Source organism: Scyliorhinus torazame, chromosome 1 (assembly GCF_047496885.1).
Source record: "Scyliorhinus torazame isolate Kashiwa2021f chromosome 1, sScyTor2.1, whole genome shotgun sequence".
NCBI classification, from domain to species: Eukaryota; Metazoa; Chordata; class Chondrichthyes; order Carcharhiniformes; family Scyliorhinidae; genus Scyliorhinus; species Scyliorhinus torazame.
This window is the reverse complement of record NC_092707.1, coordinates 132,342,900-132,368,884: the sequence shown is the minus strand read 5'-3', so window position 1 is coordinate 132,368,884 and position 25,985 is coordinate 132,342,900. Positions and strand designations below refer to the sequence as shown.

General features: G+C 41.4%; 1 protein-coding gene across 11 annotated transcripts in view; it reads right to left on the bottom strand.

Annotated features, from left to right (window-relative positions):
* Positions 1-1,035: 1,035 nt before the first annotated feature.
* The window catches only part of LOC140412655 (protein 4.1-like), a 351,517-nt gene continuing 326,567 nt past the window's right edge, over positions 1,036-25,985 (bottom strand). For 9 of the 11 annotated variants that reach the window (XM_072500849.1, XM_072500848.1, XM_072500852.1 and 6 more), the window contains 6 exons: positions 18,507-18,668; positions 12,178-12,303; positions 5,631-5,732; positions 5,237-5,317; positions 3,503-3,607; positions 1,036-2,722 (listed from right to left, as the gene is read on the bottom strand). In XM_072500849.1, the coding sequence (XP_072356950.1) occupies positions 3,509-3,607; positions 5,237-5,317; positions 5,631-5,732; positions 12,178-12,303; positions 18,507-18,668 (570 nt within the window). In that variant the 3' untranslated portion in view covers positions 1,036-2,722; positions 3,503-3,508. The remainder of the gene's footprint in view (positions 2,723-3,502; positions 3,608-5,236; positions 5,318-5,630; positions 5,733-12,177; positions 12,304-18,506; positions 18,669-25,985) is intronic. The other 2 variants (XM_072500846.1, XM_072500850.1) reach the window with 1 other exon arrangement.

The window sequence follows — 25,985 nt, the reverse complement described above, 5'->3', positions numbered from 1 at the left end:
CTTTCATGGGCATGGCCCCCCTCGGGCACTGACCCTTGGCAGTGCCATCCAGACATCTTGGCAGTGCCAAGGTGCCATCCTCCACTATCCTTGGCCACCAAAGGGCCTCAGATGGCCTGGGAGACCCCCACCCCTCCCCAACTGGGTGCCGTTTCGCTTGGTCCACATTTGTGTGGGCCAGTACTGAATGGCGCCCGGCTGTGTGCAGCCTCGTTGTGGAGGCTGGTAGATCCCAGAAGACTGGTAGATCCCGGGTAATCACTCCCAAGTAGGTTTAAAACCTACTTAAGCGCACCCCTTTTGGGCCTGATTCTGATTCCGCCACCTCGCAGGATTTGGCTAGATCCCGCGAGGCGTGAAGGCTGCCAGGAAGCCCACGGCAGGCCTCTCCCGGCCACGTTACGCTCGAGCATAAAGGCACTCACTAAGTGTCTTTAAGACAGAGATAGATAGGTTCTTGATCAATAAGGGGATCAGGGGTTATCGGGAGAAGGCAGGAGAATGGGGATGAGAAAATATCAGCCATGATTGAATGGCGGAGCAGACTCGATGGGCCGAGTGGCCTAATTCTGCTCCTATGTCTTATGGTAGATTGCACCACTGAATACGGTGTAAACTTATCAATACAATTTAAAAATTTGCAAAAATGTTAATAAGGTTGGAATACTCAATTTCTGACACCACATTTAAATTACAAGATGTGTAACATTCTCTCAGCACACTGTTACTTAAAACACGACAGGCCAGATATTATATAGAACTGGGTACCAAAAAGCTTGGTATATAATTAATCACATTCACTAGTACAGGAAGGCTGACACACTGAAACAAAATATTTTGATTTTTAAAAAAAATACGTACTGTAGTTCAGATTCAGAGATTTCTTTCAAAAACTTTACAGTCAAAATATCAGTTCATCGTCTGGTTGCCACCACTTGGTTTCAGAATTATACAACTGCAATGGACTGGATTTTGAAGACACACAAATAATTAAGGTCATACAATCACAATGGATTCAAAGGTTTTGCAACTCAGTTTTCTGATCCAAAATTTTTATTTCTTTAAAACAGTATTCAAAAAGCCAAAGGAGGAAGAACTCAGTCAATACTTCCTGCTACCAAATGCAACTACTGAACTTTCCTATTACATCGTCAGCATGATCATGGTATGATTGAAGTCCCACAACACTGAGAAAATTCCCACTAATTAATATCTACAAAGATTCTGCAATTTAAAAAAAATTCCATCAAAAGCTTCCTAATATTAAAAGCCGATGGGGTAAAGATTTTAAATTGCTAATTCTATACAATTATATAATGAAAAGAACTTTACAAAAATCCTTCAATCAGTAGGGATCACATCTAAAAAGAATGGAATTCAAAGTACAGAGCTGCTTTTCACAGTAGGATTGGGATCACAAGCTTCTTGGATGCATATTATTCACAATACTGCACAAGAAATTAAGTTTTTCTTCTGCTTTGCATTATTAAAAAAAACTAAAAGCTACTTCAGAGCCCCAATATTTTTCAAATATCTAAACTGCAAACATGATACTTGTTTCAGTGAGGCACTTAAATCTTGCCAGCAACATCCTGGGCTGGATAATTTCCGCTGACAGGAAAACAAAAAACTTTATACAGAAATATAACATATTAGATCGCAGATAATCCGCTAGAATATATTAAGGGTTAAATTATCCAGCCAAGACAATCCATGTTTTGAGAATTTGTTACAGGTTTTAAAAATAAATCTGAAACACAAGAAAAACAGCATATGTAAAAAACTTATTCTAAATAATTTATTCCATATTACTTAATTTCGCACTTCCTGATCGCAATCCTACTTGATGCTTTTTTGGTTGAGTATTTTGAAACCCCATACAACGTCCTGATAATATCAAAGCTGTTATATACTTTTTCTGAAGTCCTTTCCAGGTTTATCTTTAAAAATAGAATAAAAATTTAAAAGCTGCCCCTCACAAAAAAAAGCTTTTTAAAAAAAAATGCAAACTTTTGTGTTTCAATCATTGTTTTTCAAAAGTCCACCGAAATCAACCGAACTGTCAGAATTGCTAGCTTGCTGGTGCTGAATCTCGAGAAACTTTTTGAACAGTCCGTTTGAAAAAGGATACAACAGCTTTTAAACGTAAAATAAAAAGTAGAAGGTAAAAATGACGATTCATTTTGTTGAGATGTGAGAAATTGAAGTGTCAAAGTTCACAACTATTCACAGCTCCTTTAATTCACAGTATAAAATGTTTCATGATTGAAAAATGCTGGAATTTCAATTCCCCACTCTTCACAGACTACTCAACTTCTCAGCCTAAATGCTGAAATTTAATCTGATGTTTTGCACACTATAACAGCCAATGGGGGAAAAACCCAAAAGCAAAGCTGTTCAAAGCTGTTTTCTCAACCTATATTTTTAGGTACTGAAATATGTAAAAATCTATGCATCTAAAACGTATCAAATAGAATGTTTCCATGTAATAAAAAAAAATCTACAGAAAACACAGTCCAAGTTTTACACATTGGCTTAAAATTCTTCTGGTTTTGTCAAATATCCTTTGTGTACTTGGTTCCATTTCTAAGATTTGGTGATTATTGAAGGGTTACTAAATAAAACGCAAATGGCAGTGGTCAGATCCTAAAAACGTATAAAAATATTCCATTGAATGGTCAAGCAGTAAGACTTGGAAAGAGGTTGCTTGCAGTATTTTCTTCTGTAAAACAAGAAATAAGGAAGTCTTACCCAACGGTAAACCAAACAAACCACCAAATATAGAAATGTTATATTATAACCCATGCAATTTATCACTAGTTTCCCTAGCTACTTATTCTGCTTTGTACTTGAATTGATAAGACTTTAAATGCATCTTTCTCTTTGCTAAGTCATAGCAATCTCCATAAAAGTGCCTGGTGGTTTACTCCCTTCCAAAGCAAGGTCAATGTTACTGTTGGGCTGACATGGATGGTGTATAAGATCTGCTGATTTTCACTTCCTGGGAGAAAACATACTCTTTCTTGGCTCAGCATCGTTACCTGCAAAACTAGCTGTGTGGGAGGTTGTACATCCAAAGTAGCATGAAGCCAACCTGTAAAACAAAGGTGCTATTCCATTGTCTCATCTATCTACAGCGGTTGTATAGAGACAGACCGGTTGAAAGCACAAATTGTCGTTTAAAGTGGACTGAAGATGCACATCATGCTTCTAAAGCTTTAGATCAGCTACAGATAAAAATATCCAAACGTGTAATGCAGATGGAGACCAGCACCAATAAGCTGTCCGCGGTTCAATAGTACTGCTGAGTCTGTGACTTGAAGTCCCCTAGGATGACATTCCTTGGTACAGTGCACTGCATTGACAGCTTAAATCTGTACTGATGTAGTCACTCATACTGAATTTGATTCAACATATGAGCATGCAATCTTGTCAGCAATTTGTTTAATTTAAATGATGTGTCAGAAAAGATATTGTTGTATTTCAATATAAAAGCTTTTACCTGGCCTTATTCCTCAGCTACCTCGGTCTCTTGATGCACCACTACCTTGGTCACTGACATATCCGGATGCTGTTCTTTGGCTTCTTTGATGGCTTGTGCCAAAGCCTGCAAAAAATACAACAATATTAAAAGGTGAACATAATAGTCATGCATTTGCCTAATCGTGCCATATGCTGCTGCAGCAATGTGTTGATAGGTGTGGGGCCAGATTCTCCGATTCTGAGGTTAAGTGCAGAGGATCCGTGGCGTTTTATGTGGAAAACTCTGCGGCGCCCTCTCACTGATGCTGCGACCGGTGAGGAGCTAGCAGCCGCGAACATGTAAAACTCCTGGCCTCCATGAAATAAACAGCCGGAGAATGGCCGATTCCATGGCTGCGCATGGCGATAACCTGCAGCGGGTGCACCGTACAATATGGTGCCGGCCATGTGTGTGGACCCGATCTGTCAGATGGTGCCCCCCTGGACACCCCCTCGCCACCCCCACCAGTCTCCCAGCCTTGCTGAATCCCCCCCGGTCAGCAGCATGGCTCCCGCCCGAATGTGGGGGCGCTGGACACAGTCCGCAGCCGCCACGCCGGGTTCCCGCATGGCTGGGACCACACATCCCTGTGCCATCATGAACTTGGCCCATCGGGAGTGGAGCACTGGGGAAGGGCCTTCAGGTGACGTCCTGAGGCCGTCCCAACAGCGTGTGGCGCATGTCACGATAATGCCGTTTCGGAGGGGGCGGAGCATGCGATACCTGCGTAAAACAGGTGCCGCCCCCTGATTTCGTTGTAAAATGGGATTCTCCGCCCGATTGACAATTATGAAATCGGCATCGCGAAACAGAGAATCTTGCCCCTGATTTTCTGTTTTCCATTTCTTCAGTGAAACTTAGAAGTAATTTTTCTTGTAAAAAATGTAACTTCTTAAAAAAAGACTGATGCAAAATGTTCACCTACTAAAACCTTGAGGTGAACAACATGGAAAGGAAGCACTAAAATACATTTGGATCAAACTACTTATTTCACATTGAAGCAGGTGCAAACGAACACAAGGGTGCATTGTATAGGTGTAGCACATTGAGCTACAACACACGGCAGAAGGATTCAGATTCTTTACTTAGAAATCATCTGACTGTAACTAATTCAGGATTAAAAGGAGGGGACATGGCTGAACAACTTTCTTTCAGCTTCCATGTTAATTTTTGCCCACTTTCTGGCAGCAGGATGAATGCCAATATTGATGGAGGCCACAAAATGGGTCAGTCCGTCTTGGCCAAGCCACGGCTTCTGCGGTGAAGAAATTTAATCATTTTAAAATTGGGAAAATTCTCCAATAATAACTAATTAATAATACAATCCAAGCACAATTTTTAAATTATGAAACCTGTCACTCACTGACAACAGATTATTTGTTCTTAAGAGGATTATAGCGCCAGGGACCTGTGTTCGATTCCAGCTTGGATCACTGTCTGTGCGGAGTCTGCACGTTCTTGTGTCTGCGTGGGTTTCCTCCGGGTGCTCCGGTTTCCTCTCTCAAGTCCCGAAAGACGGGCTTGTTTGGTGAATTGGACATTCTGAATGCTCCCTCAGTGTACCCGAACAGGCGACTAGGGGATTTTCACAGTAACTTCATTGCAGTATTATGTAAGCATTCTTGGGACACTAATAAACATTATTAATGTCCTGACTCAAGATCTTATTTTTAAAATGAAATCTAGATTGCACAGTTAAAAAATAATTTTCACCTGATCGTGGTCAACATCTGTATCTCCTGAGATTACAATTCGTTTCTCAATTCTGGTTTCTGAAATTCCTCCCTTGATAGTCTGAAAAAAGTGAAAAAGGCAGCTTAAATTCTGCTGTGTTAGGCATTAATTTTATATTATATAGATTTTTGACTTTTAACAAGATTGAATTGGAATGTTGAGCCAGATTGGCCCGACCCTCATACACCACCTGATGGCTTGCTCAATAACAGGACTGGTGAACTAACTCCACATTTTCTTTAAAAAAAATCCTTCCTATCTAAACTGACACACCTTCTAAATGAACTACACTAGAAAATGTAAACAGGCCATTTTAGTCACATAACGAGCATTCAGTGAAAATCCGCAAGATGTTTTGATAGTTTTTCCTTACCTTTGTGATTTGAGTGGTTGTGGTGGTGGAGATGGTCTCGGATGTGATGGTCTGAGCACTCATCAATACCCCAGGTTCACAATCACCATTACCATCATCCATCTGCAATAAATTGCTACATTTTACTAATGAGTTCATTAAAGAGGATGGACTATAATGTGATGGCGATACACTGTCAACGATGCCCACATCCCAAGACTGAATTTTTAAAAATGGGATCTAGTCTATAATACGCATGAAGGAAATTCCAGAGCTTTGGGTCTAGATGGCTGAAGGCACTGCTGCCAATTTTAACGCAAAGGGAGAGGGTGATACACAATAGACCCAAGCTGGAGTAACGCAGAGTTCTTGGAAGGTTTTGGGCAGAATATTCCCAAAAATTACTAAATGTAATTTTGGGCGTGAAAATTGCACCGGCTGTTCCAGCGCGACTCTGATTGCGATCTTCCCGTGCTTAGTGCTAGAAATGAGTCCTCAGCTGAATTAAGATTTGGAGACCCCGGGCATTTAATTTGCCACAACAAGGGTGTGTGTGGGGGGGGGGGGGGGGAGGAGGGAGAAGGGAATCAGCTGTGTACTGTTAACAAGGGGAGCTGCATTTAAACAGTCCTTCGCATTCACTCTCAGTAAAGCCAGGAGGATGGCAGTGTGGAGACTGCTCCATGCTACCTGGAGGCAGACCTGAACAGGCTTCTGGATGCCATGGAGGAAAAGCGGGCCACCCTGTACCCCAAGTGGGTAGAAGCAGCGAGGCTAATCCAGCCTGGGATGTGGTGGCTGCAGCAGTCAGTGGCAGCAGCCTGACACGGGGACCAGCATCCAATGCCATAAGAAAATGAATTACCTCATTCGAGCTGTGAAGGTGAGTGACCACCTGTCTCCTCCTGGCATCAGTCCCATCTGGAATATCAACATCAATCCACTTCCTGATACTATGCAGCCTCCCAGCATCTTCCTCAAATCCCCCAGGCACTCCTCATCACTACCCCTTCTGTCTAGGAACAGTGCCCACATATGCCACCGGCTGTAAGCACCCCCACCCCCCCAAACAACCTGTCAGCCGTCTGGCTTACAATCTCTTCTTTGTGTCCCTGCAGGAGAAGATAGCCCATAACTAAAGGAAGAGCCCAGGCAGGGGAATCCTGGAGCTGCGTCTCCTAATCCCCTATGAGGGGAGAGCGATAGAGATAGCAGGGGAGGCACAGAAGAAAGCTGCAAGGTTGGTCTGCAGTACAGAAGTGAGGATGTACTGAACCTTCTGCTATATGACCTATTTCAAATGAGTTGTAAGCTCCTCAGACCCCTGCTCCTCCCTTTCTCTGAATCCGGATTGGCACCTGTTGAGGACGGAGAATCTGGAGTCACTTGCACACTGCGACCTCTGGAAGCACCTCAGTGGAGATCTCGGAGGAAAGCACTGATCAGATGTCACAGGAGCCAGCACAGAGACACATATCTCAGTGAGCGATATTAGCAGACAGGCTTGTGGGTCACTGCACAACTGCTGATGCCACCAGGTAGAGGACGGAACTTCAAGGGATTGGGTAGTAGGAAGTCTGCTGGACCCCATGACACAACTGGCCCCCAGCCAGATGCCCAGCCTCTGGAAAAGGTTCTCCTTGAGCTGCTGGCAATGCAAAGGCAGTGCTGAGAAATCCAGGAGTGGGTGTCAGCGACACTCCAGCAACCACAAGGCAAAACGGAGCTGTCAGGTGTCGGACACAGTCCGACATTGCATGGCACCCAGGCCAACACTGCAAGGGTGGCAACCGCGATGGAAAGCCTGGGGCAGGACTTCAGAGTCAAGAATGGCTGAGTCCAAAGCATGATTCAGTCACAGAGGATCATGGCTGAGGGCTTCTAAAGTATAGCGCAGTCACAGAGGGTCATTGCTGAGGGGTTCCAGACACAGAGGATCATTGCTGAGGGCTCTCACACCATGGCTCAGACAATCGCAGGCCTCCAGGACTGGCAGCGTCAGGTAACGCAGAGGCTTCAGGAGCCTCAGCTGTCCCAAAGTCCCATGGAATACTCAAGGGGCCCACGAGCACTCCGAGGGAGAAGAAAGCATGGCAGCCCATCCCGGGGCATTCAACCCAGGAGACACTGACAATCTCCTGCACTTCTGAATCCCCCTTTTCATGACAGCGGTGCAGCTCAGGGGCAGCGGGCAGAAAAGGGTGGCAGAGCAACACCAGTGACAGCTGTCTGCAGGTCCAGGCCCACCAGAGGCCACCTGCTAAGGGCATCTTCGGCTACAGGGAGCAGAAAGTAGCAAGACTTTTGATGTGCATCCAGGGGAGCACCTAGACATAGCAGGAGGCCGCACAAGATTAAGATGCTTTATGAGCAGTGGGCGCAGGTGAAGTCTCCTCCTAAACGCCCTCCAAGCAATCGCAAAGCCCTCAAGACCCATAGCGGCATCATTGGGAGAGTGGGGAATTTTTTTTTCATTAAAAAAACCCATTTACAGTACCCAATTAGTTTTTTCCAATTAAGGGGCAATTTAGCGTGGCCAATCCATCTACCATGCACATTTTTGGGTTGTGGGGGCGAAACCCACGCAAACACTGGAAGAATGTGTAAGTGGGGAATTGTTAAACACAATAAACACCCTTGTACACAACCAGTATGATGATTCTGTCACTTTCTACTGCATTGCAGGCTGACCTGCGAACCCTTGGCCCATCTCTCCAGGCACCCCCCTCCCTGGGCACACCGCGTGCAGGTGATGGGTGTGAGCGAGCACTCAGCAGACTGGCAGGGGTCAGATTATGGCATAGATTGAGGAGCACTGGCGCTCAGCTCTCTGCGGGTTATCAACACCCCCCTGCCCTCGACAGTCACCTGCTGACAGTGCCGACACAGTCCCAGCACCCTGTAGTATGTGACACAGATCCTGGAAGGGTGGGCTTGGATAAGGTAGCGATGATGGGCCAGGCCATGTCCTAAGTGAATCGGGCGAGTTTGAGGGCCTCCCTGGCCCTCTGGGCTTGCCGGACCCTCACTGCTGCCGCCTGTCCTGCTGCCTCCGGCGGGTCCTCTGGTTCCTCCCTGGGCTCATTCTCCAGCACCTGCTGGTCCAGCGCTGCCTCATCATCCTCATCCTCCTCCTTGGAGATGGCCACATGTTCATCATCATCAACCTCCAGCACGTCGCCCCGTTGCTGTGCCAGGTTGTGGAGGACAGAGCAGACCAACACAAAGTGGGTGACATTCCGGGGATATCCATCGGAGCGGTCCTCCGTAAGGAAATTATGATGTACCCCCAGATACCAGGACATTCGTTAGTTGAAGAACTGCTGGATGCGACGACAAAAGCAAGGGAAACCATGGGAACCTGTATGGGCGACTGTTGGAGGAGGTAGGCTCCCCCCTGGACGAGACAATAGAAGAATGGAAGGAGGAACTAGGCATAGAAATGCACAGGGTTCAGCCTAATGCAGCTAACGGTGGTGCACAGAGCGCACATAAGCAGAACGCGAATGAGTAGACTATTTCAAGGAGATGGAGGACAAGTGTGACAGTGCCAGGGAGGCCTGGCCAACTACACCCACATGTTCTAGACTGCCCCAGACTCGCCAAGCACTGGACGACCTTTTTTGAGGCCATGTCCAGGGTTGTGGGAGTGAGGGTGAAGCTGTGTCCAAAAGTGGCAGTCTTCGGGTCTCAGACCAGCCAGAACGCTTCACGGGGAGGGGAGCTGATGCCCTAGCCTTTGCCTCTCTGATGGGCCGCTGGAGAATCTTGCTCGGCTGGTGATTGGCAGCACCATCCAAAGCTGCAGACTGGCTGTCCGACCTGGTGGAATTTCTCAAATTGGAGAAAATAAAATTTGCCATCGAAGGGTCGGAAGAGGGCTTCCACAGGACGTGGAAGGATATGTTCGTAGCCAATAACCAAGAGAGTAAGGGGGAAGAGGGGTAGTCACAAACAAGTCACTGGATAAAGATGAAACAGAAAGAGGGGGAAGGGCACACAAGGAAATCAAGAGGGACAAGGGATTAAAACAGCAGATAGACATCTGTAAATATGCAGCTGGGCCAAACTGGAAACTGCAACAAAGGTATGCCGTTCAAAGGGGGGACATGGCTGCAAGCAGGAGGGAAAGGATTGTATGTAAATATCTGTACTGACCTCTGCCTGTCTTTTTTACCTCCTTTTATTACTTGCTCATTTTTGTTGTGTTCTTTTGTTAGTTTTTTTTCTCTGGTTGGTGTGGTTATGAGAAGTTTAACATAAAACAGAGTTGTGAAATACAAAATATGAAAGCCCAATAAAAACTTTAAAAAGTCTTGCTTCCAGGAATTCAGACAGAGAAAGAAAAAGCACTCATTTAAATTTAAAGGTTGCTCACCCACCTGCCTGAATGGTGAAAAGAAACTTCCAGGTAAGGCATGCAGTTCAGATTAGACAGAAATAACCGTCTTCTAAAAATCATGAGCTTAAACATAACAGGTGCGCGCATTCAGAGTTGGTGGAGTATCAAGTGATGAGTTAATATCTGAAAAGCTCCTCCGGTTGAGCAACAGCTGCCAGATCTGGTGCTTGTAATAGTTAATGGGCAGTGAAATGGAATGTGAACAGAAAATGACAGATCCTTTAAAGCAAACAGAAGCAGAGTAGCCATAGCTAGATGTGGGCTTTGAAACTGACCTGAAATGAAATAGTTCAAAGGCTTTTCAGCTAACAGAGCAGACTAGCAATGCGACCCCTATCCTGGCGGAGATCTGAAGCTCTCCAGCCCAACCCGAGCACCACCCTCCCCCTACACAAGCCCCAGCTCCTTTGAAGGCTCCCTCCGCACCACGTCAGTGGCTGACTTGCCCTCCTGCAACCTGAACGGCACTTATCTCCTTGCTCCCGCTCAGAATCAATGGTGCCAGGTTTCCGCTTTTTAGGACCAGTAGTGATTCACCCCTGGGTAACTTCCCTGGGGGAAGGGGGGCATTGCATGAGGCTGGAACATCTGACTTCATTCTCGTTAATGAGATTGAAGTTCATGCAAATTGATTTAACTCTGCTTCTCGGTCTTTCTGGGTGAGATCTGGTTTGCGGCAGCAGAAAGGGCCCGGGAAGACCGCAAACTGTTTTCCGTCTGACGCAAATCCTGTTTGTGCCCTCTCCTGCAATTTTCCCAACATAGCAGGATTTGCACCAGGCGCAATGTGGCTAGAAAATCGTCCCCTGTACTGCTGTCAAAGTTTGCAGAGGTAGGGAGCGCCATGCCTGTGGATGGATTTGAACATAACGATGAGCATTTTAATGCGTTGGTCTCAGTTGGGATACAGGGCAGCAGAGTTTTGGAAGAGTTCAAGGTTATGGATTGTGGAGGATGGGAGGCCAGGAAGTAGAGCAGAAGAACAGCCAATTCTGTAGAACAGTTACTTTGAGAGCCAATAGGCAGACTAAAATGCTCCAAAAATCATATTAAGGAAAAGGGTAATGAACAGATAGCATAACTAACATTAAATCAATTAAAAAGGGGCTACAGTAAATCTGTTAATGTCAGTTTTGTGAGAAAGTTATTTTCATTTTTCAAGATAGAATTGTTGGGCAGCAGAGCTGAAAGTTTGTTTACACACAAAATACATTTTTCACATGGCCTACTCCCACAGACACATTTCCCTACATTGTGGAAAATGCAGAAACAAATCAATCGTGTATCTTGTGGAGCTGCTAGCCATGGTTAGGGACAGATGCCTGGGATTAGATAATGGATTATTATGGTCAGAGTGTAAACGCATGAGCTTTGTGGGCCCCGAGTGAAAGTCAGCAAGCTACTCAACAGTACAGGTTGAAGTGGGGGTATTGAAATAATTAAACATGAAGATTGATACCAAGACTAATAGCTTTGAAGTAGGCAAATGCAGTTATGAGCATTAGCAGCTTTAAAAGAATAGTTATTAGAGCCCATTCTCAGCATGGTGATTTGGGAAAGCAGTAATCACAAACTTAATGCTCTTCACAGGATGGGTAAGCAAATGTGCGGCAAGCAGCACAGACTTGAGCCATTCTCCTAGTACAGCTACAACCTGAAATTTCTGCTCATTTAGTGAAATCTGATAACCAAAAGATATAAATATGTTACACAACTGTTGTACCAGAGACACCATTTAGAGGCAGGCTGCATCTCCCAAGCATGTTTGTGAAAAAAGTGTCAGCTACTGTAATTTACAAGCTTGAGTGATTTCAATTTTTTTTACCATGACAAGACCACTACAGCTGATCCTGAAACATTTCTCACCTGATGTCTGCAGATGTGCACTTTCCAATAAGGATTGCTGGATAGTGAACTCTGAACAATTTTCACCATTTTAACCCAGATACTGAGGCTAACTGAAGAACCTTGCTTTTTGACATCAGTTAATGGCATAGGCTGGGGATCAAACCTGCAAACTCCCTAATTTGTATGACTCAGTTCATTCACTGCTTAACCTCAGTCTGAGGCCCCCCTGCCCCCCAAACAATACCAAACTAAAATACAAATCTTAATTAAATTCTCAAATTATGATCAAGACAAGTTGGCTTTACAATAATTTCAGACCTGTGCGGCTTCATAGGTGATGGTCTTTGTTTCAGTGTGAACAACAGGAACTTCATTTGTTGCAATCTCATTTTCAGAGCTCGACATGTCAGAGATGGTTACAGTTTGAGTCTTTACAAGTGGCGGCTATTCAAAAGGAGAAAACAGTAATCATATTTACTGAAAGTTTTTCAAGCAAGCTTTTATACTTGGCAACAGAATTGAATGTTAGTCACTTTTGACAATGGCAAAACAATTATAGTGTGGTTGCAATATAATACTGTAGTCTACAACAGCAGTGGCAAAATCTACTCAGTACCCTTTTATTACCTATTCCAAATTAATTTTAGATATTTTGAATTACCCAGTAGCAAAGTCAAGCAGCAGAAAATCAGTGCTGCAACTGGATCTGAATTACCTTCTTGTAGCAACTGGTACCTTTTCATTTTGCCACTGAGGTTAACTCAGCCTTTATATCAGCACTCACTAAATACAAAACTGGAATATTTAATAATTAAGGAGCATTTCTGACATTGATCACTTATTTTGTCATGAATATTACTCATTATCATTCCTTATCTTTCCATATGGTTTTGCTAATTTTTAAGCAGTCACTGGAGGGATGCTGAATGTGATCATAGATGAAAACCGGTGAAAAATGTGAAAGGGGAGGGAAAAAAACAATGGAAATCGAATTGTAACAGTGGTTGGTATTTACCCTATGGAATGTTACAGCTCAAAATATAGAATTGCCAATTTGGATTTTATAGACTCAGCTGCTAATCCCAGATGCAGGAAGCAGCTCATCATTAGACCTGACTACCAATTGTCTTGTTTCAAGCTGCAGCATTCTTTAACTGCAATGACAAGAATGAACTAGCAATCTTGACAACAGTAGTCAATGTAAAAGGTTCATATAAATGAGTAAATTTCACATCCAAACCACTAAATTTATTAGCAAGGGTTGTTACTGATGACACTTTAGAAAAATGTGTAACTAAACAAGTGAGGAAATAAAATTATATTACTTAAATATTAAAATAATGAATGTAACTTGCAAATTTTCTGTCACCCTGCCCAAGACCAATAATGGTAGCATCGTTTAACAGAAAGTATTGAAGTAAAAAAACAAATTCATGACCCATAAATAAGCTGCGTCAGAAAAGACTGCCCACTTAAAAGTATTATTCATTAATGCCCATTTTCTTATATGTACAGGAAATAAGTTTGAAGCATTTCTACCAACACCTTTTATACAAATTGTTAATGATCACCATGCAAAAGACAACATTAGTACCAGAGGAGGTCAGAGTTGAAATACAAAATAGTTTAGGCAAAGGTAACGTGTAATGGTTTCTACATTTGATTGCAAGTAATTTGAAAAGTACTTCACCAAAATTTCCCAGTGTCTAGAAACCACTGAAGCAGACAAACACCAAACAACTCTTTGCTTTTCATAAAACATGTATTATATAAATTGTATATTAAACATATCTAAATATATAGTCAGATTTTTCTCAGGAGCTCATGTTAAATCAACATGCTGCAGTGTCTTGATTTTTATGGTGGAAAATAGGTCAGTAATAAGAGTTGAAAGAACCTTGTGGTCTCCTAGTTCAACGTTACCTGAAAGCAGCAGATTAGCAGAGGAGGTTCATGGTAATGAGACACACCGCCATTTATCTTTAAAGGTTGTTCTTTCTGTTCCTCTTCCTTCACGTGGTCGTTTAGTTGAGGAGCAGCAGAGTTCGAGAGGACCTTTGCTGTAATCTCCTCTGAAGCCTCAGCCTGCATATTCAAGCCTATTCCTGACCTGTTTTGCCACTTCAGCTCCTTGCTCTGTAAGAGGTACAATCCTTCCTCCTCCTCGCTGCTACTCACAGAGAAAGGGATAGAATCCCGTCCCTGTGACGGTTCCATTGGGTCGGCCACTTGACTCAGGCTGAAGCCATTTTTCAGCTTCAGTCCCTCTATTTCTGCCTTGTGATCAACTTTTACACACACTGACTGCTCTTCCAGTTCTGATCTCAGACTGTCATCCACATTCTACAAGAAAATGGCAGAAAGTCAGGCCTAAAAAAACTGTCAAACAACTGTAGTTGAGTCAAGGTATCAACAAAGACAAAAACTTCCATTTCTCCTGTGTTTACAATATTGAGAAGACTCATTGTGCTGAATAAAGGATTGATTTTAGTTACAATAGTGGGTTTGCATTCCATTATGTTGAAACATCATAAAAACTTGGAATCTCAGCAAATTAACATTTTGAAAAGTGAAATTCAACAACGTCGCTGACAGTACGGTATTTACCAGAGGAATCTTGATGTAATGAGGTTATGATTCGGGGCAGGAGTGGAACTAGCGGAATTGCTCTCGCAGGGAATCAGCACAGACTTGATGACCTGAAAGGGTTTATCTATGCTAAACATTCTGTTGTAACTTCATCCCAAACTTTAAAAAGAAACAGAGTAATGTCCTATAGAGCTTTACCTGCATTTTTGCATTTAACTTGACGTTCCCCGATTAAAAACGTGTTCTATTATGATACCATATTTCAGTGTGCTGAGTGTGGTAGGTAGAAAGTAATGGTAAAACTAATGGGACTACACGCTGACCAGTCCCTAAGAACCGATGGCCTGCATCCTAGGATCTTAAAAGAAAGGGCTGTCGAGATAGTGGATGCATTGGTTTCAATCTTCCAAAATTTCCTAGATTGGAAAAACTGCAAATGCAACACCTCTGCTCAAGAAAGGAGAAAGAAAGACAGCAGGGAACTAGAGACCAGTTAGCCTTACACCTGGCATTGGGAAAATGCTAGAATCCATTATTAAAGAGGTTACAGGAGGACACTTAGAGAATCATAATACTAGGGAAGGTCACATGGTTTTGTGAAAAGGAAATGTGTTTGACAAATTGAGAGCTCTTCGAGAATGTAACACGCAGGGTGAATAAAGAGGAACCAGTAGATGTAGTGCATTTGGATTTCCAAGTAGCATTTGATGACAACCACATAAAATGTTATTATACGAAATAAGAGCTAATAGTGTTGGGAATGATACATTAACATGGTTAGAGCTAACTATCAGGAAATAGAGTCAGGATAAAAGGGACATTTTCAGAATGGAAAACTGCAACCAGTGGACTGCCATACGGACCACTGCTGGGGCCTCAACTATTTATGATCGTATATTGATGATCTGGATGAAGGGACTGGCTGTATTGTAGCCAAATTTGATTATAAGATAGAGAGGAAAACAAACTGAGATAGGAAACACGTTGTGAGAAGGATACAAAGAGTCCGTAAAGGGATATATAGATAGGTTAAGTAGATGGCCAAAAATCTGTCAGATGGCATACAATGTGAGAAAATATTTTTCCCCCCCCCTTTTTTTTCTTTATAAAGTTAGAATACCCAATAATTTTTTTTTTCCAATTTAGGGGCAATTTATCACGGCCAATCTGCCTAACCTGCTCATCTTTGGGTTGTGGGGGTGAAACCCACGCAGACATGGGGAGAATGTGCAAACTCCACACGGACAGTGACCCAGGGCCGGGATTCGAACCCGGGTCCTCAGCGCCGCAGACCCAGTGCTAACCACTGCTCCACATGCCGCCCCAATGTGAGAAAATATGATGTTGTCCACTTTGCCAGGAAGAATCAAAAAGCAGAATATTATTTAAATTATTTAACAGAATACTGCAATACAGAGGCATTTGGGTATCCTTGTAGATGAATCACAAAAACTCACATGCAGTTTCAGCAAGTAATCAAGGAGCCAAATGGATTGCTGGTCTTTATTGAAAGGAGAATGAGTAAAATTAGGGAAGTCTTATTACAGCTATACAAGGCATTCCTGAAGTCACCTTACTTAAGGAGGGACATATTTGGATCAGAAGCCGCAACAATTCAATAGGCGGATTCCTTGTACGAGGGGCTTGTTTAATGAAGAAAGGCTACATTCATTAGAGTTTAGACGAATGAGAGGTGATCTTAATAAACATAAAAGACTCTGGGCGTGATTTAATGAAGAGAGTCCTGTTGCGGGCGGGTGTAGCGGGGGTTTTCCTGACACTAACGATCCCGCTATTAACGGGACACTTATTTTTTTCAGGCCTCGACGGGGAACGCTTCGATGAGGCCACACTTACTTTAAGTTCCTGCACTAAGGAGCTCTGCTCGTCAGTGCAGAAGAAATCCAAAATGGCGCCCCGATCTCTTCAACCCCCAACACGACCCCCGGACCCCTCCAACAAGGCCGATTCCTGGCACAGGCCAAATACCAGCCTGGCACCTTGGCAGTGCTCATGCCAGCGCCAAAGTGCCTGGGTGGCATTGGGGTGTCACCCTGCCCAGAAGCCAACCACCCAGGGGCCTCCGATCGGCTGGAAGACCTCCCCCCACGCCCCCCCCAAAAAAGTGCTGATCTGCCTGGTCCCTGTCCTCACAGTGCCTGGCTGGTGTCTCTTCACCAAGGCCATTCGATCCCAGGGGCTGGTTAACCCTGGCGGAGATATATTCAAGTGTGCCTAACTGCACACTTAGATATTCAAATTTAGGTCCCGTTCATTGTGGGCAGGATCCAGATCGCGATGTCTCGCAAAATCCTGTTAGATCTCGAGAGGCGTTGTGAGCCAGGTAAATCTCACGAGAGGCCTCTCGTGAGATTTACCCGCTGAGCCGCGACTAGAGTTTGGCACGACACCACCGTTAGATCGCGCCCACTGAGGGGGCTTAACAGACTAGATGCTGAGAGGATGTTTCCTCTTGTGAGGGAATCTAAAACCAGGGAGCACAGTTTCAAAATAACATTTCCTATTTAAGATGAAGTAGGGGAGGAATTTCTTCTCTCAAAGAGTCATTAATTTGGAATTCTCTTCACCAGAGAACATTGGAGGTTGGGTCATTAGTATATTCAAGGCTAAGTTAAACAGATTTTTGATTGACAATGGAGTCAGGAGTTGTGTGTGCGTGGGGGGGGGGGGGGGTGGGGTGGGGGGTGGGGCGAAGCGGGGCAAGCAGCAAAGTGGAGTTAAACCACAATCAGATTAACCATGATGTTACTGAAAAGTGGAGATGGCTTGAGGGGACATGAGACCTACTCCTGCTTCTATTTTTTATGTTCCTATGTAAGAAGTCTTACAACACCAGGTTAAAGTCCAACAGGTTTGTTTCAAATCACTAGCTTTCGGAGCACTGCTCCTTCCTCAGGTGAATGATTCACCTGAGGAAGGAGCAGTGCTCCGAAAGCTAGTGATTTGAAACAAACCTGTTGGACTTTAACCTGGTGTTGTAAGACTTCTTACTGTGCTCAACCCAGTCCAACGCTGGCACCTCCACATCATGGTTATGTTCCTATGCAATGGAAAGTTCAAATTCTGATATTTTTGTAAATAGCGTGAGCCAACATTAAAATCAGACTGAAGATACACTTTACAGACAAACCTAATGGAAAAAAAATCACTTCCCGCAATAGAATCAACATGCCTTCCTAATGAAAAGAATTTGTAGAGCCATGCCAGCCCCTACCAATATTAAATCAAACACCACAAGTTATTCCTAGCTAGTCCTCTTCCTCGGTCTCACTTTCCTCTTCCAAAATTGTGCCCAAATAAATGAAATCGAATCAGAATTTAGCAAGTGGATTCAACCTATATCAAAACATATTCGAGGAGAGGCAATTTGAAAGTAGCATTAGGTGGAAGACTTCTCGAGAAATACCTAACAAGGGATTAACAAAGATTAGAACTTCCCAGTGTTAAGGCTCTCTAAAGAAAATAGTTGCATGGATTGAAAATTACACTGTAAAATAAGTTATACTTCTGAAAACTTGAGAGATCATTGCCAGTCAGGGGTAATACAAGGCTCAATACAGAGGACAATATGCAACAGGACATGCAGCCAATTGAAGGGAAACTGACCCTGGCTTGCTCACATCTACATTACTAGTAAAAATTCAGTCAGCATAATAAAAGTTAGACACATTTATGTTACAAACTATAAATTACAAGTTAAAAATCCCATGTTTAATAGATACTCAAATTTGATGTATTTCACTATTTTTCAATTAAGGTCTCTAGCTAGTAGGCCTTGCATATGATATCACGTTATTTTGGGGGTGGGATAGGAAGAAGAGGAAGTCTGTATCCCTCTTGCACTTTATGAGATGGAGAGAAAACAGCAGTTCATAACACTGAAATACTCCATTCACAGGAACGATACCATTTTTGAACAAAAAAACTTGAGTAGTACTGGTAAAAAGTTGTGGTTCTAAGCTACCAGCTGTTGAGAATGTGTGAAAGCAAGAGGCATTGAAGAGAAAGATACTGGAAAGATAAAACACATATAGCACCTGAGGGTGTGAAACAGAGTAAAGTAAAGCAGAGTTATTTGGAGTCTGCTTCTGTCCTTCACGTATGGTCTTCTCAGGTGTTGCATAAGGGAAGTACGTTGTCTGGAATATTGTTGTTTTTTCATTGGTACGCACATGTCCATATAGGCCTTCTATTAATTTCTAGGCAGTCAGCAGGAAAGAGTGGAAAAAGGAAGGGAAGGAAGAAGAAAAAGTAATAAGCTCAGTTATAGACAGCCGAAAAGAGAGACTAATTTCACAACAACATCAACTTATATTTGTATAGTGCCTTTAATGAGTTATCAAAAAAAATCTGACACCAAACCATATAAGGAGATATTAAATCAGATGAACAAAAGCTTGGTTTAAAGAGGTAGGTTTTAAGGAGCATCTTAAAGGAGAGAGAGAGGTTAAGAGGTGGAAAGGTTTAGGGAAGCAATTCCAGAGCTTAGGGCCTTGGCAGCTGAAGGCACAGCTATCAATGGTGGAGCAATAACAATTGAAGATGCTCACGAGACCAGAATTAGCAGACTTAAACAAGAAGTCATTTTGACTTACTTTCCTTCTTTTGAAAAGGCTTGGTTGTTTCATGCAACTTACTCGTTATAACAGAATGTCTCAAAATCAGCATTGGGACTTGAATGTTAAGTCATTAGCATAACTAAGCAGATTCTGTAACTTAAATATATATCACACTTGACTTAAAATATCCCATGTATCAGTCAGAATTTCTGAAGCTTCAGTATCCCTTTTATGAATTTCAAACTTATTTGATGGTGTCAGTTTCATTCATCTGTATTACTGAAATAGCTCATTTAATAAGGTCCCATTTCTAAATCAATCTGCCGAAAGTATTTTGTTGAACAGATACATTTGAGATACAGAGCTAACATTTGCTGGCAAAGGGATACTGCAGCTTTAATAAACATCCATATAACAAGCAGGCATGCTGTGAAACATGAACCATATCACAAACCTTCTGTGCAGAAAGCAACATAAACTGCACATCTGTATTACATTAGGTAAACATACACCATAATAACAGGGTTTAAAATACTTGGGTGCCCATCAAATTTATCCTGGGAGACCCAAAGGGGTAAACATCTCAAGGTCCATTCATCATAGCGTAGGCAATAAAATATTAACCACTGATGCTTAAAAATCACACATACACACCCCACATATTTTTAAAAATCACAACTGCAAAGGAACTGCTCTAGTCTTTAGAACAACTACAGTTACAAGTGTTTTGAGATAGATTGCATAAGAGATGATATTTAGATGACCTCCTGAATTTATCATTTGGAAACAGATATTTTAGCATATGATACATTAAACTAAGACATGTTTTGAGTACCCAGCTGATATTTAACGTAGAGGATTTTTAATAGTGATGTCAGCAATAGTGATCTTAGATTAGGATAAATGGTTGACACGACAACGTGGGCCCTGTGCTGTAATGTTCTATGTTCAACAACATTTTCAGTAGGGAATTGGAAAGCTTTTGACTTCAAATTGATCACAAATGATAATTTTAGAAAAAATTAACTAAGAATGATCAGGCATGATGAATTGAAGTATTAAAAGATTTGATACTCAAAAACATGAAAACTTAGCGACTTATTGAAAACATCGCTTTAGAATGCCATTCAAAGGGGTTCTTTGATATTGTTGCAGCAGATTCTACAAGTAGTGATTAAAGTATGCATGAATACAGGAAACAGCTGATTGAAGCACCATGTGATAGATAACATTTTAAATCTGAAGTTTATAGTTCTAGAGTAGAATCTATTAAAATCATATATTACAGCTAATGTTAACTTTTGTTAAACTGGTTTGAATGTTTTGCCATATAGCTTAAGTTGACAGTGATGGGAATTTTTCAATACTGCAAAATATGTTAGTTTTTCACTGTTCCGTGAGTAACAGATGATTGTCTAAATTGATTTTACATCTAAACAGGTCAACAATGCTGATGTGATTTAATTAAAACAGACTGCAACTGACTAAATCAACTGCACATTTCATGCTCAAAGCATCCAAATCAAAGGCCATCTGTTGCCAATAACTTTTTCTGCCTAGAAAGGTTTTGTTTGCATTCCATACTCGGACTTTTGACATTCAGTGCAAAATAAACATGCACATGGGCAAAAATGGCTTCATACAAAACTTGTATAAACTTTTTTAAAATTTGACAGAACAGCATCTTTATTCATGTTTCAAAAACTCATAATTCAGATGGACACCGTGCAATTTCACAAGTATTTTAACCCCTCATAGGAAAAAGTGTCAACTTGAAGTCCATTTGGTGATCTTGCTACTTTTAATGATTAAATATGCTTCAACCAAAGTAATGGCCTTAAAACAGGGTTAAGAGATGCAGTGGCCATGCGGCCAACAGAAAGCAAGCTAAATGTGATGCCACGTGGCAAAACTCTGCCATAGTCAGGTACAGGGAGGAAGGAAAACAAACCATTCCAAAGCAAAGTAGAGGCTTTTCCTTGACCTACGTAGACTGCAGTTTTGCAAAATAATCTACAATTTCATATCCTAGCTCCATTTAATTATGAAGGAAGACATTTTTTTAAGTCCTACTGCTTTGGATACCTGACCCAAAACCTGATCCCCTGTTGCAACAGGTCAAGTTAAGATTGCTTCAATTATGCTAAAGATATAATCATGCCATTATGTCTGAACAAAACCACTTAAAAATGGCAGCACGCTACAATATACATTACTGCTAAAACAGTATATTTAAAATATACTTGCACATAAATCTACAATGTCAAAAGAAAATCTCTGCACCAAAGCTTATGTATAAAGTGTTCCAAGTACAAAACACAAGTTTTGTTTAAACATCTTGAACAGCTGCCTAAGTAGGTCAAGACAAGGATACTGTGTCTATCACCTCCATTCCAAGCAAAAACAAATCAATGCTCATTTATATCTGGTACAGCCAAGGTGTCAGTTGTAAAGCCATAAAATGAAATATAAAACTGTATTGCATATAACACTTGGGTGCACTCACCAGTAACAACTGTAGTTTCAATTGTTGTGTATTCAACATAGCGAAGGTACGTAGCAGGAATGCTATAGCAAAGTGCTTAATTAGGAAGCATTTATACAACAGCAGTTTGTTACTTTTTGTATGAAGGACCCCCCTTTCACAATGGTATCTTAACTCAGACATTCCACGTTTAAGGTAATGCATCCAAGCTACTTTTCTCCCTTCAGTTTGCACTTGGAATGTCATCAAGAGGAATATTGTTCATTCGTCAAATCACTCATTTGCAGCAGAAAATATAAACATTAGAAGCAGATGTAGACAGTTTTAAAGAAACCTATAGAATTAACTGGCTTGTTTTGATGTGATTCTACAGCTTTTCAATTATGTAATTTATAAAGACACAGTGGCAAAATTATTTATATATCAAATAAGGGATAGGCGAGGTGAATTACAGCCGTGGTCCAAAGTTGTTAAAAATTGACCTACAAGTCTAAACACAAATACATGCTTTTTATCGTGTTTCCATCACCTCATAACACACAAGGAATATTTTATACTTTTTCAATTCTTCAAGGACAGTTTCACTGCAAAATACTTTCAGATAATGCGGCCGATGCATGCTTTTCATATATTATGTGGGCAATTTCAGAACAAAGCTGAACTGTGTAAATTTATAAATGAAATTTATTTTTGTCTATTTCAGAAATCTAAATTTTTTAAATAAGGTGTGGAGATAAAACTTTTTGTACTAAGCAGCAACCGGAGATTAACAAATATCACATGTATGATTTAGATGATCAACATAATTGGAGGAGTTCTCATTGTATATTGGATAGTAGACCATAATTTTACATTAGTTTAAGGAACACAGAATAACATGATTCATAAGGGTTTTTTTTTAAGGCACATCCTAAAAATTGCATGCATGTAATCTGTAAAAATTTAAACATTTTTGTTGGAGGGATGCATTACAAGCTAACTTACTTCTACAGATGACAAATAAGTATATTCCAATGTCTCCCAATGCAAAGTAAGCAGAGATCATATAGGGCAAATCACATGCTCATTTCTTAAAATGTTCCAATCAGCTACAATGACAGTGGTAAAATTAAGGCCTAGTAGATCTGATTTAAATTGAAACACTGCATTGATTTTATATGCTTATAAACAAGGGAGGCTATCTCAGCTTAAATATTAGTAATACATCAGAATTTTGCAGAGTTGGCATTCATCCATATGGTGCTTATTCCTAAAATTGTTGTGAAATTAGACTTGACATCTTTAATAAGGCTAGAAGAAACACATCTTCAGGCTCAGGATTACTGATACTACCAAAATCTTCTTTAGAGAATGCAATCACATCACTCATTAAAATAAAGCTTTGAAGATTCATGTAAAATTTAGTAAGTGCTTGGCATATGGATGGCTCGGTGGCACAGTGGTTAGCACTGCTGCCTCACAGCATCAGGATCCCAGGTTCAATTCTGACCTTGGGTGACTGTGGAGTCTGCAGGTTCTCCACGTGTCTGTCCGGGTTTCTGTCCACAGTCCAAAGATGTGCAGATTAGGTGGATTGGCTGTGCTAAATGGCCCCTTTAGAGTCCAACGGTAAGGTTACAGGGGCGTGGGCCTAGGTAGGGTGCACTTTCAGAGGTTCGATGCAGACTCGATGGGCGGAATGGCCTCTTTCTGCACTGTAGGGAGTCTATGGTTATAAAGAATACATAGAAACATACATAGAAAATAAAAGCAGGAGGAGGCCTTTCGGCCCTTCGTGCCTGCTCCACCATGCATTATGATCATGGCTGATCGAGTTCAGTACCCTGATCCCGCCTTCCTCCATATCCCTTGATCCCTTTAGCCCAAGATCCAATTTATTTATTCCAAGATACAATTAATTTTAATAAAGCCATAACCAAAATGAACAAGCAAGCTTACATTATTGTTTTTTTAAATTTTCTACCATTTTATTTAATACAAATGAAGGCTTTCATTTTAATACTAATTAGCTAAATTCCAACAAACTGATGTTTGTATCACTGCACATAATCCATTAAAACTAATACTAAGACAAATACAATAATTCAGGATGTTGGACAATTACCACAAATATTTCACTTCTAGAATGTGCATTCTTGTATTCTCGTATGTCCTCTATTCTCTGTACTGCAACTGTTACCAGTTTTGTGTCGCCTTTCACTCTAGAGCAATCTCCCCTTCGGTATCAAAAACATGTGGTGGCAAGAGAGAATGGAACTTTCTTCTGCACTTTTAAATTAGGACATTAACTGTAATGTCCTAATTTAATGATGCTGTGTTTTCTGATGCTGCAGAAAAAAATCTGGTTCAATAGAGGTCAACAAAATTGATCATTTACAGACTTCAGCTGATGGAAGGGTGCCTATTTTCTTCCAATTTTAAGTCTGCATTTTAGCACCCGAAGTCACTGAACTTTAGTGGGTATTTAATGTAACTAGAATTGATTTATATGTAATGTAGTATTCAGGCATTGTTCAAACTCTGGTCACAAAGAAGTTTCCATTAAAAAAAATACACATTTCTACAGATTTCTCATTCAGACATCCACTGCAGTGTATATTTTAGTCTGATCAACAATTAAATTGTATTGTTTGAACAAGCCAACTACTCCTCCAACTGCAACCAACGTGTCAAATGCATCAGATGCCACTCTGTGTTCTTCTCGCAGTTTAATAACCAAAATAACTAAAGATAGAAAATCCATATGATAAATGATGCAGCAAGGAACGTACAGAAATATTTAACTTTTATTTTAAACTTCACAGTGCACTTACAAGCTTTACATCTAAACTAGATCATTACATTTTATGCTCAATTTCTCAGTGATCTATAATAAATTTTCATCATATTAATCAGCTGATTCAAATGACTTTCTAAACCTTCATAGAATACCTGTTTTATACAAACGACCCTAATCAGTTTCCCAGGGTTAAATAATAACTGCAAGGTACAATATGGATGACAATGAGTGTCAGAAGACTCCAAGCTTACCCATTCTTCACAATTAAAAATCAAAATGTTATATACTGTAATTACACACCATTTAATCCTGGGAAATGTATTTGGATTTTTTTTGTTAAAACAGGTTTCCTCTGAAGCTTTAGGAGATCATTGGAATAATCGGATTAATTTATATCCTTATAGCTTATTCCATCAATATACTGGTTTTACTATTTTTCATAAATTACTGCCACATGGTTACATGATACTGAGCAGGCCAACATGCAACTGTGCAAATTAATAAACATAACTTAAACATGGTTTTGATTTATCAGTGCAGTTCAAAGGAAAACAGCAAGCCTGCAGATCAGGTTTTCATGATGCTGTGTTTATTTTTCATACGTACAGAAAAAATAAATCCAAGAATAGACAAGGTTCCACTGAAAGAGTTTATTTGTATGCTCTTTTCATTCGGAGAGATAAAACATATTGCAATCTTGCCCTAAGTGAATGTGGCTGAGTCTAGAAATTTGTTTCTATGAAATACTAACCCAACTCGCCTAGAAATCATGATCCAATGTCTTTGCAAATGATTTGGTTTAGCATCGCCTGGATTTACCAGGAATACAACGGGAAAAAGATTCAAATAACAATTTAAAGTCATGAACTGATTATTTGTAATCAAGGTTATTTGAGAAAACAGGAGTTTTTATTGTTCTAACAGCAGACTATTTTACGATGCTGTTACCTAATTTCAGTCTTTACCTGTCACACACCCTACCCAAGAGCCATCTTCCACAAAGTCCTTTTCTCTTTTTTTTAATAAACAATTTTAATGAGGTATTTTTGGCATTACAAACAGCACAGTATAAAAACAATGTACAAAGAACAATAAACATAGTGCAGTCCCCGACTCCGATCCTGCCAAGACCCGCCTAATTGACCCCCTATTCTACACTACCCTAAACCCCCCCCCCCGTGCAGACGATTAATTCTCTGCGAAGAAGTCGATGAATGGTTGCCACCTCCAGGCGAACCCTAACAGTGAACCGCTCAAGGTAAACTTAATCTCCTCTAGGCCGAGAAAGCTTGCCATGTCAGTCAGCCAGGTCTCCGACTTCGGGGACTTCGAGTCCCTCCAAGCTAGCAGTATCCGTCTCCAGGCTACCAGAGAAGCAAAGGCCAGAACTTCTGCCTCTTTCTCCTCCTGGATTCCCGGGTCTTCCGACACCCCGAAAATTGGCACCTTTGGACTCATTGCCACCCTTGTTTTCAATACTCTGGACATGACGCCCACAAACCCCTGCCAATGTCCCCTAAGTTTTGGACACGCCCAGAACATGTGGACATGGTTCGCTGGTCCTCCCGCACATTTTACACATCTGTCCTCCACCCCAAAGAATCTACTCATCTGGGCCACTGTCATGTGGGCCCGGTGAACCACCTTGAATTGGATCAAGCTGAGCCTGGCACATGTTGCGGTCGCGTTGTCT